This window comes from Rhizophagus irregularis, chromosome 26, assembly GCF_026210795.1.
Source record: "Rhizophagus irregularis chromosome 26, complete sequence".
NCBI lineage: Eukaryota > Fungi > Glomeromycota > Glomeromycetes > Glomerales > Glomeraceae > Rhizophagus > Rhizophagus irregularis.
Window position 1 is genome coordinate 2,617,916 of NC_089454.1, and position 17,077 is coordinate 2,634,992.

The 17,077-nt window shown below is 27.1% G+C and overlaps 3 protein-coding genes across 3 annotated transcripts; 2 read left to right on the forward strand and 1 right to left on the reverse strand.

Moving 5' to 3' along the window:
• Window positions 1-1,240: 1,240 nt before the first annotated feature.
• OCT59_017751 (uncharacterized protein) lies at window positions 1,241-2,943 on the forward strand (the record flags this gene model as incomplete). Its single annotated transcript, XM_025328816.2, has 4 exons — window positions 1,241-1,699; window positions 1,796-2,672; window positions 2,742-2,798; window positions 2,933-2,943. 4 exons carry the CDS (start codon window positions 1,241-1,243, stop codon window positions 2,941-2,943), a joined length of 1,404 nt encoding a protein of 467 aa, XP_025165024.2.
• A 4,125-nt stretch (window positions 2,944-7,068) lies between these two features.
• OCT59_017752 (uncharacterized protein) lies at window positions 7,069-7,464 on the forward strand (the record flags this gene model as incomplete). The annotated part of the gene is made up of 1 exon (XM_025328817.2): window positions 7,069-7,464. One exon carries the CDS (start codon window positions 7,069-7,071, stop codon window positions 7,462-7,464), a length of 396 nt encoding a protein of 131 aa, XP_025165025.2.
• Window positions 7,465-9,566: 2,102 nt separating this feature from the next.
• OCT59_017753 (uncharacterized protein) lies at window positions 9,567-10,532 on the reverse strand (the record flags this gene model as incomplete). The annotated part of the gene is made up of 1 exon (XM_025330969.2): window positions 9,567-10,532. The coding sequence occupies one exon, from the start codon at window positions 10,530-10,532 to the stop codon at window positions 9,567-9,569; it is 966 nt and encodes a 321-aa protein (XP_025165026.2).
• Window positions 10,533-17,077: the final 6,545 nt, after the last annotated feature.

Consider the following 17,077-nt stretch of genomic DNA (forward strand, 5'->3'; position numbering starts at 1 on the left):
TAAAAATACTTTAATAAATTTATACATAATTTCTCGGATAGAATATCTTTATAAAGAAATGCATTATTTAAAAATTCTTTTTTTGAAGTTAAAGAAATGTATTCCTTTTATTAAAATTTTAAGTTATTCTTTAAAATAATGAAATCATCTTTTGAATAACTTGTTTAAATTTAAGAAAAAATTTTTTTTCTCCAGAATTGAATACTTGCCCGTTTCTGCATTCTTTTCAAAGTTCACTTGTAAGTTTTACTTCCCGAATTCTTCTGTTTCTTTTGTCCGTTTCTGTTATTTCGTTCATAATCACTTGTAAGACGTACTTCACGATGTTCAAGTAGTTTTAACACTTAGGATCGGTAATTTGGTCTGGTTTATGGTTAATATTAATTTTTACTGAATAAATTAATTTATAGTTCAAATTAAAGTTTTTGTTTAAAATATTGAATTAAGCAGATAATCTTAGCCAAAAGAAAAATCCAATATATGATCAGAGGTGTTTATTATGTAATTATGTATGAATCAAGTGATTCGTTTATTTTTTTTTTTGTATGAGAAATAACTAGTAATCAATTAATAATTGGATAAATTTTTATTTATAATATTTTATTCAATAAATGTATATGATATAAATTATTACTATAAAAAATATTTCTATTAACACCTTGTCGAAGAGATTTTGACTTCGATTACCATCGTTGTTTGTCACGTGCCGCTAATTAGATCTTCCGCTCCGGACTAAAACGGGAAACGTTCCCTAGTTTTAATTTATTAATGGTATTATTATGGTTTCTAGACAAATCAAACTTCAAATTCAATTTAGTCCAGAAAATACATGTTAGCGTCGAGATTTGACTGAAGAAATTACTAAAAAATATTTTGCATAACTTAATATTTTTTATGTCAATTTATAAAATAAAAAAATTATGTATGGAGGAGAAAGTTTCACATAATTGCCGATCTGCTATTTGACGATGGTGTCAATTATGGTACATATAATTCTATATTAGCTCTCATAGAATTAAATCCTATAGGTGGGTTGTTTAGAGAAAATATTAATGACGTAGCAAGAAACCTGCTGATCAACCGTGTATTACTGTGATACGAAATTTAGATTTTAATTATTCCTTTTTTATCCTCATTAAAAATATAATTTAAAGTAACGCAAGTAATGCAAGTAACACAAATAACGCAAATAACGCCTTTTTTTATTTCTACCCAAAATATATAATAAAAAAAATTAAAGATGGATAAAGGAAATGAAACTCAAGTTCCTATAGAAACAGAATTTATTAATTTAAATATTTCGGATAAAGATTCTAGTTCAGTAAATATTAGCGATAAAAATTGTTCTTATTGCAATAAACCATTTATCGAAGAATTATGGTGTAAAGAATGTGATCCTCGTCACATGTTTGAAGGTTGGACCAGCGGAAATAATGACATTGATAAATTTATCAAAGATACAATTTATGATGCAAGAAATGGTCCTAGGTCTATATTTCTTGAATGGGTACCATTTGATAGGTTTAAAGACGTAAAGCAAATTGGTGTAGGTGGGTTCGCAAAAGTGTATTCTGCAACATGGATTGATGGTAAAGCAGAATATGATTACGACTGGAAAAGAAAAGAACCTCAACCTATCAAAGTCGCTTTGAAAAGATTAAATGGATCAAAGAATATGTCAGCTGAATATTTGAATGAGGTATGTTTTGTATTGACTTTACATATTTTACTTAATTTTCAATTAATCAAATTAATCAAAAATTTTAATATTAATTTTAATGTATGTAAATAATAGCTTAAAATAAATTGGGATTATTGTAAAACAAATAACATAACATTAAAATTTTATGGAATGACCAAAGATCCTGAAACTGAAGAGCTTATGATGATTTTAGAATTCGCAGATCGAGGAACTATGAGAAGTGTTCTTTCACACAATTTCAATAATATTTTATGGAAAGATAAAATTCTTTATTTACTTTGGATAGCATATGGTCTAAACGAGTTACATAAATTAGGATATTTTCATAAAGATTTTCATAGTGGAAATATATTGCAAATTGCTAATAAGGATCGCAATTATTCTTATATTTCAGATTTTGGATTATCTGGACCATCAACCAAACAAAAATCTGATGATAAAATATGTGGAGTAATGCCATATGTCGCACCAGAAGTTTTGAATGGAGAACCATATTCATTATCCTCGGATATTTATAGTTTTGGTATAATTATGACAGAATTATCATCTGGAAAACCACCTTTTTATAAAAGAAAACATGATACTACCTTAGCATTAGAAATATGTAATGGACTCAGACCAGAATTTGGAAAAGGAACTCCTGAAATTTATAAGAAACTAGCTTATAAATGTATGAATGCTAATTCAAATCAAAGACCAACAGCCAGTGAATTATTTGATATAATACAATTTTGGCATTATTCTAGTATTAAAAAGGATGATTATCAAGAAAAAGAAAAATTTGGATATAAAGGAAAGGAAATTAAAGCTATGTTTGAAGAAGCTGATAAGGAAATACCAAACATTTCAACTTTGTATGAGATAAATCCTGATGCCATATATACTAGCAGAGTATTTACATTTAGCAATTTAACTAAACCTGTTAATTCATCTATTATTACGTCATACCTTGATGAAGAAAATAATGAAGGTATTATTTTTAATAATTTTTAACCAAACTTTTAATATTCCTTAATTGCTAATATTATTACTTTTATAGATTGTAAAGATTCTAAATTATTTGACTTAGAGGTTTCTAGCTCATTACAATTAAAAGGTAGGTAATAGCAATATATAATTCATATAAATTAATTAATTTAATATGAATACATATTTAATTTATGGTAAAATTTGTCTTTTTTTTTGTTATATTTTTATTTTTTTTAAATTATATATTTTAATAATCTATAGTTATTATGTAATACTGGGCAACATTATATGTAATTCTGATCATAATTTTATTTTTATTAAATAAAATTTGAAGAAATTCAGTACATCGAAGATCTGTGATACGATAACGAAAAAAAAAATTATTTTTAAAAATTTACATTAATTTATCTATAATAAATTTTATACGTTTAACACTACAATCATGTTATTATGATTTAACAACACGATTAATTATAAATTTGATTAAATTATTTTCTTAAAAAAAAAAAAATTCTTTTTCATGGTCAATAAATTAAATATTTAAAGGGATCTTACAATAATTTTATCGTTAAATAAGGGAGCTTACACATATTATGTAATTATTATAGGGGGGGAGGGGGGTAGTTAAAATTTTACGTTACACTTATTTAAATCATATGATTTATAAATATTATAATTTGATTGGTTATGAAATCTAACAGGGGGGGGGGGGGTAAGGTTTATAAGAAAATGAATATTACGTGATATGTGTAACTCCCCTAACCGAATTAAAATGATAATCAGTTGATAACAAAAATTTATACAAAATTTAAGATGTATGGAAAAATGATTCTGATAAATATACGATATATAGTTGATCGCAATATCCTATTATGAATATTGCTCAAATTGCTTTCAACAATTAAAACAATAGATTTTTGTAGACCGTGATAATAATGAAACGATTTAAAAAGAAATTTGACGTACTCATTTCATTATTTCATATTTTTCTATGTTAGTAAATATGTAATTTAATTAAAAAAAAATCAATGATATAGTGTTCGAATTAATTTTACTACTTGTGCGTCGTGTGCTAATTTCTTACGATCCCCGTTTGTAAATTTATACTATATAATCTCATAATCAGATTTTCTTTTACATTTATTGTATCAATTGTATTTGATATATTAGTCTTTATATTATATTATATCAATAAAATTTAATTTAAACAATTTTTTGAAAATTTCAATATCATTTTCGATGAAATCTAAAATATTCAAGATTTAAATACTACATGTATTAATCGCTATTTTTACTGTCTAATTTTTCGATAATAAACCTTCATTCAATATCGGTCAAAATTATGATTTGTGTCATGTTTTCCGTAAAGGTGACAAGAATTTATCAACTCTGACTCCGGTCCGTTGCAACCGGTTATGCCTTACAGTGTCCGGTCTGATGATCTTTCTGAGTCCAGTCATGTCAATTTTTAGTACAGTCATGTGGATTTGGGTCCGGACCCTCGGACCATGCGGTCCGATGATCCGCTTAAAATCACTTGAGTCCGATTAATTGTAAAGCTTTGATCTACACTGGATTTTTTTTTGCCATTCGCTTCATAATGAGTCATTAAAAAAAATATTTTTAATTTAATGAGATATTACTATTATGCCATAATGAATAATTATAATGGCATTAATATTATATAATTAATAATTTTAATTAATAATTTCAAATTTGTAAGCCTTCCAAATGAAATTTTACAAAGTATTTCTTTCAATTTTTCATGTATTTAATTTTATAAAGAAAAACATGGATGTAATTAACATTACTGAAAATAATAAAAATAATATTACATTTAGTTCACTAATAGAAATACCAAATGTTAGTTATAAAATTTTCGTGCCAATATTAATATTAATGTTATATTTTATAATAATATTAAATACTATTATAATTGTAATTATTAAATTCAAGGAATGTAGATCAGATCAGTCGTGTAAATTTAGTTCAGTCCGATTGATCAACATCACAGGACTCGGCACAATTAACTCAGCCCGATGGTAGTGAAGTCCGATCAAAGTTTAAATTCAATCCGCATCAAAATTCACATGACTGTGCTAAAAACTGACATGACTGGACTCAGAAAGATCATCGGACCGGACTCAGTAAGGATATACTCCGTTGCAACTATTTATGGAATTTTGATTACCTATTTATTTTCTTTAATTCTAAATTAACGAAAAAAATAATAAATAGGTAACAAGAGAGATCGCTTCACTCTTCAGGGACAGAATTACGTATTACCGCCTGGCATTATTCAAAAAAAGAAAGGATCTACACATTATTTAGGCATCCTTACTATTGCTCGGGTCCTATAACGCCCAATAATACTATTTTATTCTTTTATTATTTCTTTTTTTAATCTAATTGATTTAATTAATTAATTATAAAAAAAATAACGCTCAATAACGTAAAAGACGCCAATCATTCTTTATGAGGAATTTTTTCATTGATTTCATTGATTAGAATGGAAGCCCAATAACAAGTATGGTATATTATTTTCATTATTTTATTCCTTTATTTAGAATTCTAATTCCTTTTTAATCCTCATAAATTTAATTGATTATAAATACGCTTAATAACGTAAATAATTTTATATCGTAATATACGAAAAAAAAAATATAACAAATAAAAATAAATCTGAAATCTTCAAATATAAGATGAATAAAGAAAATGAAACTCGAGTTTCAACAGAATCTAATGAATTAAATATTTCCGATAAAAATTCTAACATCAACCTTGAAAATTGTTGTTATTATTGTAATAGACCATTTACCAAAGAATTATGGTATGAAGAATGTGACCCATTTAGAATGATTGAAGGACCAGTGGAAATAATGATATTGATAGATTTATCAAAGATACAATTTATTAGGTTATGCCTTACGGTGTTTGGTCCGATGATCTTTCTGAGTCCAGTCACGTCAATTTTTAGCACAGTCATGTGAATTTGGGTCCGGATCATCGGACCACGCGGTCCAGAAATTCGCTTAAAATTACTTGGGTCCGATTGATTGATTATAAAGCTTGATCACGATTTTTTTTTTGCTTTTTCGCTTTATAATGAGTTATAAAAAATATTTTTTTTTTTACTATTAAATATTTAATAAGATAATGGTTTTAGTTGATGATATAGTATATATAAATTGCTAAGAACCTTTTGTTTCAATAAATTAAGATGCAATTAATTTTTGTTTTAAGTTTTTAAACATTTTATTGTATAAAAATGTTTATTTAAATCTACAATTAATAAAAAAATAAAATGTAGATCGGTCATGTAGATTTAGTTCAGTCCGGTTGATCAAAATCACAGGACTCAGCACAGTAACTCAGTCCGATGGTAGCGAAGTCCAATCAAAGTTTAAATTCAGTCTGCATCAAAATTCATATGACTTTGCTAAAAATTGACATGACTGGACTCAGAAAGATCATCGGACCGGACTCAATAAAGATATACTTCAATTTATTACGTAAAAAATGATGAGAGATTTCTTGAATGGATAACATTTGATAAATTTGAAGATATAAAGCAAGTTGGTGAAGGCGCATTTTCCAAAGTATATTCTACAATATGGACTAATTGCAAAACAAAATATTCTAAACAAGATGATGGAAGTTGGAAAAAAGAAGAATCAAATCCTATAAAGGTTGCTTATTAACAAAAAAAATTAGATATCCTAATAACAAAACGTACCACATTTAAATGTTCATCTAACATATTTTGTGATCAATTTAACTTTTTCAAAGTCTGCCCTTAATATAGTGAACTCTGACACATGATATTAAGTCAAATTCGTAAGAAATTCTTTCGTTATATCTCCTAATTCTATTACAACGGATTTAAGGATAATTCGCTATATCGAGGACAAACTGTGATAATGATTAATGATAATTTAAAAATTTTCTATTAATGTTATGATTTTCGGTACCTTAAATTTATAGCTTAAAGTACATTGGAATTCAAGTAGAACCTCATTAACTTTTTATGGTATGACTAAAGATCCAGAGACTAAAGAATTTATGATGGTTTTAAAATTTGCAAATCAAGGAAATTTGAGAAGTTTTTTCTCAAATAATTTTAACAACATTTTATGGGAAGATAAAATTAATTATTTGTATTGTTTAATATATGATCTTGAAAATTTACATAATATTGGATATTATCATAAAAATTTACATAGTGGAAATATATTACAAATCGATAATATACCTTATATTTCAGATTTTAGAATATCTGAACCATTATTTAAACAAAAATCTGATGATAAAATATGTGGAGTATTACCATGTATTGCCCCGGAAGTTTTGAATGAAGAATCATATACATTTCTGTTATTTATAGTTTTGGTGTAATTATGGCTGAATTATCAACTGGAAAACCACTTTTTTATAGTAGAAAACATGATGCTAACTTAGCATTAGAAATATATAATGGGATTAGACCAGAATTTGGAAAAGGAACTCCTGAAATTTATAAGGAACTAGCTTACAAATGTATGAATGTTGATTCAAATCAAAGACCAACAGCCAATGAATTGCGTAATATTTTAATTTTTTGGTACTGTTCTTCTCATGGTGATAAAGAATTTCAAGAAGAAGAAAAATTTGGATATAAAGGAAAAGATATTAAGGCTATGTTTGAAGAAGCTGATAAAGAAATACTAAATATTTCGACTTCATATGAAAAAAACCCTGGTGCTATATATTCTAGTAAAGTATTTACTTTTAACAATTTAAAAAATCTAAATTAGTTCATCTAAATAATAAAGGTATTATTGTTTAAAAATTTATTATTATTATTTAATCGTGTAATTACTAAATTGATTGCTTTTTATCGATAACCAAGATTCTTAGTTATTTGACTCGGAAGTTATTAAGCCCATTACAATTTAGAGATAATAGAATATTTGGTTTATTTTAAAACAACAGTATAGACGGTTTTAGTATTTAAATAATGCTAATAACGAAATAAATTTCATTATTTTATTATTATTTTTTTTTATTTATTAAAATTTCTTATATTTATATTATTTGTTTTAATTATGCGTCCAATAACATGATTTGTTTAAAAATATCAAAAAGCTTATATCATTTTAAATTGAAAATAACTATATTTAACTGAGACCTACCGAATATTATGCATAGGACGTTAAGAATATAGGAATGTGGTTGGAATTTTTACAAATAATGATACTTTTCCCATTATACCACGTCCCAAGCTAATATTAAAAACCACAGAATAAAAAATCTATAATAAATTCCAAGTTATAGAAATAAACATTAAATTAAATTACTTTTAATGCTCCTTCCAAAATTCCTGGAAGGGAAATTAGTAAATAAATAATCCTTCACAATTGTTGTTTATATTTATATTTGGATTTGGAGTTCATATATTTCATATATCCACAGAAATGACAGAGCACAATGACGTATAACAAGTCACTTTATTATTAATAAAAGTAAAAAGTATAATATAACTTTAATTAAAATACATCAAAAAGAACAAAAATACACTTGCTTTGAAAATTAATAATTTTTATTTATATCTTAATAGGCTGGATTTACAATTTTTCAATAAAAATATCAATCATATTATTAACCAAATGAGGAAATGGAATCTCAGGTAAATACCGCAACAAGTCTAATCATTTATTTGGGCGTCAGTCAAAGAAAAAGAATAAACTAAAATAACAATCACTTCTATTTACAACGTAATATTTACTTGAATTCAAGTGCTATAAGATTTTCTTTGAGTCGAACTGATTATAGGAAAGTTAACTCCAGGTTTTTGTTTATTAATGCCTCAAATTGGGCGGACTCATAGCAAAAGGTGGGGCTCAGACAATCACATGATTTCGAAAAAATCGAACTTTAATATTATTGGTTAATTTAATCATTTTTAAAGATTTTTAAAATCAATTTTTCGCAAGCTAGGGTAAATTTTTGCAAGGAATTCATTAAAAGCATTAGTTTTTTTCCAAAGCATCTATATTATTTGTTAAATGCAATAATAGAAAAATACAAAATTTGCAAATTCTTAAATAAAAAATTTTTTATTAATATATTATAAACAAAAATTTTTTTTTTCTGAATAAAATTTCAAAAAAAAACTTTTGGCCAAGCCCCCCTTTTGCTACAAGTCCGCTCAAATAAAAAAAAAGATTTATGTTAATTTAATAAAAAAAAAAATTGTAATATTAAATTATAAATAATTACCTGAGCAGGAGTTCTATTAGGCCACACAAATTCAATTTTTCGGTTCACGTAACATTGAAATTTAAAATCGACCTGGGGACCCAGGGTTTATTGTTTATTAGTAAAAAAAGTTTATATATAAAATCGTGACATCTGATTGGTTTACTTTTATTTTTTATTTTTTATTTTATTTATTTTATTACTAAAAGAGTAGTACTCCCAAAACTATTACAAAATAAGAGTAAAACATCATTTACATGATGGTACAAAAAGGCATGTATAGAATTTTGGAAATTAATCCCCTACGGGACCCCACCCTTCGAACAATACTATTCAAACTACTAGAACTACGCTAATACTTCGAATGGGGAAAAGAAAAAAAGAAAACCTAAAGACCCATCCGTAGAAAAAGAATCTAAAAATAAAACAATTATATATATAGAAAATTAATAGTTCTAGAGTGGTATAGTCTATAAAAAGCAACGCATGCGAACGACCATGGAGGATTCGCATTGATAATTAGTAAATAAGGTTGTGTTCTCATGATCCATATTTTTCTTTTGGCTAAAAAAGCCACCACCTGTAAATACTGTTAGAGGTGGAATGGTTCACACTAATTTTGAGTTGTTGTATGGATAATCCTGACTCATTACAAAAGTTAATATTGAGCAGAGGTAGAACCTTCTTCCAGGGAGTCATCAGGGTAACTGGTAGAAGTTCCTTTATGTTTCTTGTAAAGTGATTGTTGATTAGAAGTGTCTTTGGAATCTTTAATAATAATATTATCGAGTTGCACGTTGATGATGTCCCATTGACGTTTATTATTCTCCATAATGTTTTGTTGTAAATTTGAAAAGTCATTATATTGTTGTATATTATTGTCATTATGTGAAGTAATGTCACTAACTGATGTATTATCTAAAGTAAAGTGGGTAGAAATAGGACTAGAGGTGGTAACCCTAAAGTCTCGAAAGGGTAAAGTACCGTTTTTAATATTCTTTCGTAAATAATCAAACCACAAACGTGATCCAGGGATACAATAAGTATATGTAGGGGGTCTAACTTTTTTGCTCTTTTTATATGGTAATGGGTCCATCATATATATTGGTCCATCAGGTATATATGGGCGAAGTTCGTTCAGAACAACAATGTTATCAGGAACAGGGTCCATATCCGGCGGAAGAGGATAAACGATATCTTTACAGAAAGTAGTAGAAGGAGTAACAGCTTCAATAAAGAAGCTAGTAGATTTTTGAGATCGAGGTACATGATTATAACTAGAACTAAAATTATAGGTGATATGATTTGTTCTCCAAATAGGGGGTACTTTCTTTTTAAAAGAAAAAAAAGGCACATTAAAATTATAATCAGATTTTTTAATACTTCTTCTCTTGTTTGAATATCTTAGATGTGTGACCGGTTTATCTATATATTGTGATGGTGAGGTAAGAAATCTGCGGCGAAAAGCCAACCTAAGTTTTTGTAGATCATTTAACTTCCGTAATTTGTTGTTCTTATTATAAACGCGAGTACACTTCCGCTTAAAGCGAGCCTCTTGTTTCTTTTTCGTCGAATTATTGGTACTATAATTGTGACTGAAATTATTGTAACGCTTTTTATACATATAGCGATATTTGTTGTGTTTCTTAAAAATATGTTGATGACCGTTAGCGTAATAACTGACGGTGTATTTAATTCCTAATCGATTTGAATAGACTTCTTTTTTTGTGTGCGAAAACCATTTGTTAAACACATTTGATGCATGTGTGCTCTTGTTGTTGTTAATTTCATTCCTTAGATTCTGAGTAGGACGCAGGAAATGATTCACTTCCATACAAAAGAATTTCTTCTGATGCATCACGCAAGCACGTCGATGATGCGACATAATGAAAGGGGATGGAATTTGACAAAAACAAAGAGTTTTTGGAGTTTGTGTAAGGAAAGTAGGTTTGTCTGATAAAGAGTCAGATGTACAATCAGGTAAACAAGGAATATAAATACCGAAATGAAAGCGATATTTTTTGTAAGAAAAATTAAAAAAAGTTTTTGTAGATCTATTACGATTGCTATTACTAGAACCACGTGATCGTATTATATTAATTCTATCCAATAATTTTGAACGAATAAAATCAAAAAATTTTGTTTGTATTCTACGAGGCAGAACTTCTTGTAAAGAAAAAAAGTGTGTGAGCATTTTACTAATTTGGTATTTGTGATTAGGGAGTCTACTTGTGGAGGGAAACCTAATTGGTGTAGTATCCATCGTGTAATCGTTAGTGTGGATCTTCAGGTGAATTTCATTGGTGTTTTTATTAGGATCAGCAAGCTCAAAAAAGAAACTTTTTGAGCGGCGGAAATCATAAATCCTGTTATAACCAGATCTGTTGGAGTTTGTCACGTGAAATTTTTTCATAGAGACCAAGAAAGAATTTTTTCCCACCGGAAAATGAAAAGGTTTTGATAAAGACATAATAAAAGAGTGTAAAAAAATAATATTATATAATAATAATAATGTAAAGAGCTAAATAATAAAATTTTTTTGTTTTTATTGAAAATATTGAAAATATGAGATGTCGTAAAGTAATAAACTCTTTGTAATAAAGTACTTGTGTATCTATTGAAAATATAAAGTAAAAAAACTTCACCCTTCGAAAAAGGTCGTATATTTCGTTTAAAGGTCGAAACCTTTACCATATGTATATACTGTAAGATATGGAATGATGTCGTCAAAAGACGTATCCGCACTTGTGTGAGGTTTTAAGCAGAAAAAAAGTAATAAATTTCTTGAAGTTATAAAACTTTACTGCGCCAAGTTATGAAAATTGTGATTTATCAGAAAGAGTTTTTTTTTTTTTTCCATTGGTTTACTTTTAAAAGGGAGGAATTTATTTTCGCTCTAGAAGTTCTCAGCCGTGTGATAAACTTACCCGCCAATAAAATTACGTCCTGATCACGTGATAATTTTTTTATATATAAACTTTTTTTTATTGAAATTTGAAAAAGTGATCCGGCCGGGTGAAGTGAACCGAAAATTCGAATTTGTGTGGCCTTAATTCCCTTTGAAATAGGGATAACGTCATCTAAAATTTTCTGATTTTTTCATTTTTTGCAGTATCCACAACTATTTGATCAGGACCCCGAAATATATATGTAGAGGTCAGGTCCAGAAGTGGTCCAAAATACGCATTCTTTCAGGGCCGGAATTACGATAATTTCAGCCATTATCTAAATTAGGAAATATTATTTTGGCTGGGATTATCCATAAAAGGAATGATCTACATGATTTTTTTGACTCATTATACGCAAACTCTGACCTGACCCTTTTATGTATATTTCGGGGTCCTATTTGATCGTGACATCCTGATTTTGGATCAGAAAGTACTTCTTTCGTATATTTTCCCAAAAGAAAACTATTTTATAAAAATATTATGTAAATTAGGAATAAATGATCACTGACAATTACCTCTGCAATACCATCAGGACGTCGGACATTTATAATCATGTGATCCTGATCTGGTCATTCCAAAAAAACCAAAGATCGTCGGACTCACCAACCCACCAATCACACCACTGCACAAATTACTCTAATTCACATGATCACATCTCCTACCTTTAGAAGAATCTCCGAAATCCAAGAAATGTTATATAAGCTTCGTAATTATTTTTATTGACAAGCATCCCAAGAAATACAAAGTCATAGCAATTTTCTATTTTTCTTTCAATTTCTGTAATTACGGATTTTTGAGAAACAGTCTACTTTTACATGTAACTTTATATGTAACTTTGCTTATTCAATAAAAGATTATTACATTATTGTTATATTGCACATTTAAAGTTTTTACGATTTAGTATGTTAACAATTAAAAACATATATTTATTAATGCTTGCTCTTGGCCAGATATAGTTAACCTATAAACTGTTTCTCCTGAACACCATGTAGATGTGGCAAGCTTCGTTCAGGCTTACCTGCTACAACCAGTTTATAATTATTTAAGGGCAGTAACATATAATGGCCAATAAAATTTAAAAAGAAATTACGCAACCATTTTTCGCACTTAATTCTGGCCAAAGTCCTCATAATTCCGGCCAAAATCAGCTTAATGCGGGCCAGGGCTGCTTATTTTCGGGGTTGCTTAATTTCGGAACCGTATGGTATATGTCACTGTCCTTAATGGGTGATAAGCTACAAAATATTAAAAAATAAATGATGGGTTTATTAAGAAAAAATTGAGTAGAGACTGATCTGTGCCTCTTCTGTTACGTATTATACCTTCTAAATCCTTTACCTATGCACTAAAATGAGAAAGAAATTATTCTTAAATAAACTTTCCCATTTTACCCATATAATCATATATAAATATTTTGAACTATAGGACTAAGGACCAAGGATTAAACACAGGTTTCTCTACCAAATTTCAAATTTTATATTCGTTCAAGTATGCTTAATATGTGGAATACGTGGAAATACGTGGAGAGTTGGTTGTACCTTACCTTTGGCATACTTGACGAAATATAATAGAAGAAAAAAGAGGGAAAAAAGTAAGGGTAAAAAATTTTTTTCTACTTCATGAGGTATTTAAATATTAAAAATAACTATTGATACTCGTTGACTCATTGAAGATCACAATGTGCTGACTCATTTCTTTGTTAATGTTGTTAATAATAAAGGATGCAAATTAATAAGATGGAAAAAATTAAACGATAAACAAATAATTATGATCATTATTCCTAGAATTCTGATGGGAGTAGTTGTAACAAAGAAAGAATGTGAAAAATTTAGAATCAGATTGTAAATTGTACCTCTATTATTTTGTATTAATTCAACCCGAATTTTCTACAGGTCAACGTTGTACTCTAGGTCATTCTTTTCATGTTAATTGTCAGTGAAATAAAGAACTGGCTTCAACCTTTTATTAGAAATCATTTTCATCACATGTATAGTTGAGTATAATTTCTTGATTCAAACTATTAAATATGCACTGGCTTGAGACCTCGTTAAATAAAAATGCTTCGACATGGCATATGTGGCAATGAAATCTATTTATTCTTACTGTTATTTGGCTAGCGGAGTCTCATCCTCCAAATTTTATATTATATGATAAAGATATAAAAAATATATATGATTTACAGCTAGAAATATTATGTAAAAATTTACTTTATCAAGCAAATGGTAATAAAATCAACATACAGATAAGACAATTAAAAAAAGATTTTTGGATCACAAGTTGTATTGGGAATAATGGTAAAATTATAATAAAAATAAAAAATAGTTGTATTAGAGCCGCGATCAATTTATTGGCGACAAAAAACATTAAGTTATGTGATCACGTCTCGTTAAATTTAAAAGAAAATCATAAAATACAAGGAGGTTTGACGGAAATTAGAAGTATTTTAAATGATAAAGAATTCATGAAAGCAAAAAATTTATTAAAAAATAAAGGAATATTATTATTGGAACAGCTGTTAGATGCGAAGCTTATGAAATGGAAACATTTTTGCATAGAAATGAATGTAATTTTTTGGGAGTACAACCAAAATGGTATAAAATAATACGAGATATAATTACTATAGGTAATAGTAGATTTTAAAAAGAGAGTTCATTAAAAGAGAAAAACAAAAGTAAATAGAATAGAGGTTTTAATGAAGATGTTAAAATTAATAAAAATATGATTATAACGTGAAGTATTTTTAAAGAAAATGATGCTTCATATGGAAAGATGCATTTTAATTTAGTTATAGCATTTAAAAATAGAAAATAGAGATGATGTTGATTTTCTTTGTCATTAATGTTTAAAGATTTTGGTAAAACTAATCGAGAATGATAGTTCAAATGGATGATTATGATATAATATTAATACTGTAATATGATATTATTAATAATTCCTTCTAATAGTAACTATGTAATGGGCAGATAATGAGAATTTTTATTAAGTATTGACTTTATAAATGAGAGAAATATACAAAGACATCTTGATAATAATTACATGGTCGATCGAGTTATCTTTTATTTCTTTTATTGAAGAATGGTTAGATAAGTACAAAATTAATATTATCGAGGTAGAAAACATATTTTGCCTACATCATAGAGAAATATAAGAAGGATTTGGAAAGTTGATATTAAAAAAATCAACGTTCATTTATTAATGGATTATATGTTAAGACTCAAAAGTAGTAATAGAATTCGTGTTATTGGAAGAGTTTTTTAATTTCAGGAAATTATCATAACTGGGCTAAAGAAGTTACAATCGCTAATTACAAAAATGAAATATTGCATTAAATGATTTTTTGGTATTATTAGTCCTCATGAAATTGATTGGCAGAAGAAATTTGATTTATTAATCATAGAAATATTTATAACAAATTTCAATGTAATGAGAAGGATAGGTTAAAAATTATTTGAAAATTCTTCCAACATACGATTTATTACTAAATCCGTTATAAAGGTTACTAGTAATTACTATATCTAAAATGACAAGTAGTTATTATATGTAAAATATATATAAAAAAAAAATTTAGAAAAAATGAGGAATAAAATTAAGACACGTAAAAATGGGAGGAATAAAATCAAGACGTGTAAAAAGAGAGGAAGAAATCAAGTGTAAAATAAAATCAAGACGCGTAAAAAGAGAGATGTGTAAAAAAGGAAATAATAAAACAAAAAAGAGAGGGACAATAAAATGTAAAATAAAATCAAGACGCATAAAAAAATGGGTATAAAATCAAGAAGAGAGGAAATAATCAAGTGTAAAATAAAATTAAGACGCGTAAAAGGAGAGATGTATAAAAAAGGAAATGATAAAATCAATGTGAGATACGTAAAAAGAAAAATGTGTAAAAAAAGGGGGAATAAAATCAAGTAAAACCGAAAAAAAGAGAAGAATAAAATCAAGAAAAGAGGAAAACATCAAGATGCGTAAAAATAGGAGGAATACACCAAGCCGTGTAAACAAGATATGTAAAAGGGGGAGGATACATACTTATAAAAGATAGAAACATGTAAAAAAGAGAAGAATAAGATGCATAAAAAAAGAGAGAGAAAGATATGTAAGAAAGAAGATGTGTAAAAATATTTATTAAAAGTTAGCTAAGTATTCCAAGTTTACCGAATTTCAATTTAGATAGAAATGAAGCACAAATTTCAAATGAATTTAGTATACTTACAATAATTATACGTTTAATTTTACAAAAAAAGTAATAAGTATTAAATTTAACAAATACTAAAAATACTAAGACAATTATTACAAAAACTATATAAATTTTATACAATGACTTTTTACTGGGCAATGGGCATACTCCAATTTTCTTAAACAACTGAAGAGAAAAAAGAGAATTTATTTTTTAAACATTTATTATTTACTTTGTATTAAATTGAAAAAAAAATGTCAATCACTAACATTTCAGCCAAAATGTCCTCCAACAAAATAGATGATTCAGAGGAGGCAGAGTCAGCGAAATGCAAATGACTTTGGAAAAATGAGTTTATGCGAAACAGACTTTATAGGTGAAATATACCATAATCATTATAATTTATAAAAAATAATAAAATAAAAATATTGTATAAACGAACATTATTCAATAATTATTATACTTGTATTTAATAATATTTATTTTTGCCAAAATTGTAAATTACATAATATAAATATTTTCATAATTCAATAAATAATGAACAAGATCATTAATCTACAACCATACATTCAAAACACTCAGACTTTTCTTGAACGATTTCCTGAATTATGAATTCGGACTTTTCTTGAGCTAAAATTTCAGTAAATTTAGTAATTTTGCGACTTGTATAATATGCTTGTGGATGAGATTGCATAATAGAAGTATTTGCTTGTTCTTGTACTAAAGTTTTGTTTGCTTCTACAAATTCAAGCATATCATCTTTTAATTGATTATCAATATTACGTACTGAAAATTTATAATTTCCATCCTTGTTTATTTCATAATATTCATTAATACATCTAATCCATTCAGATACAATATATTCAAGCATTCTTATAGTTGGTCTATTAGAAGGATCTGAATCCCAACATTTTTTCATTAAATCTATATAACATTTTGGAGTATTTTTTATAATTTCAGGACGTTTTTCTTCTTCACAAACACTCAAGATAAGGTTATGATCATGTGCTTCATCTCCAAATGGAGGTTTACCTGATGTAAATT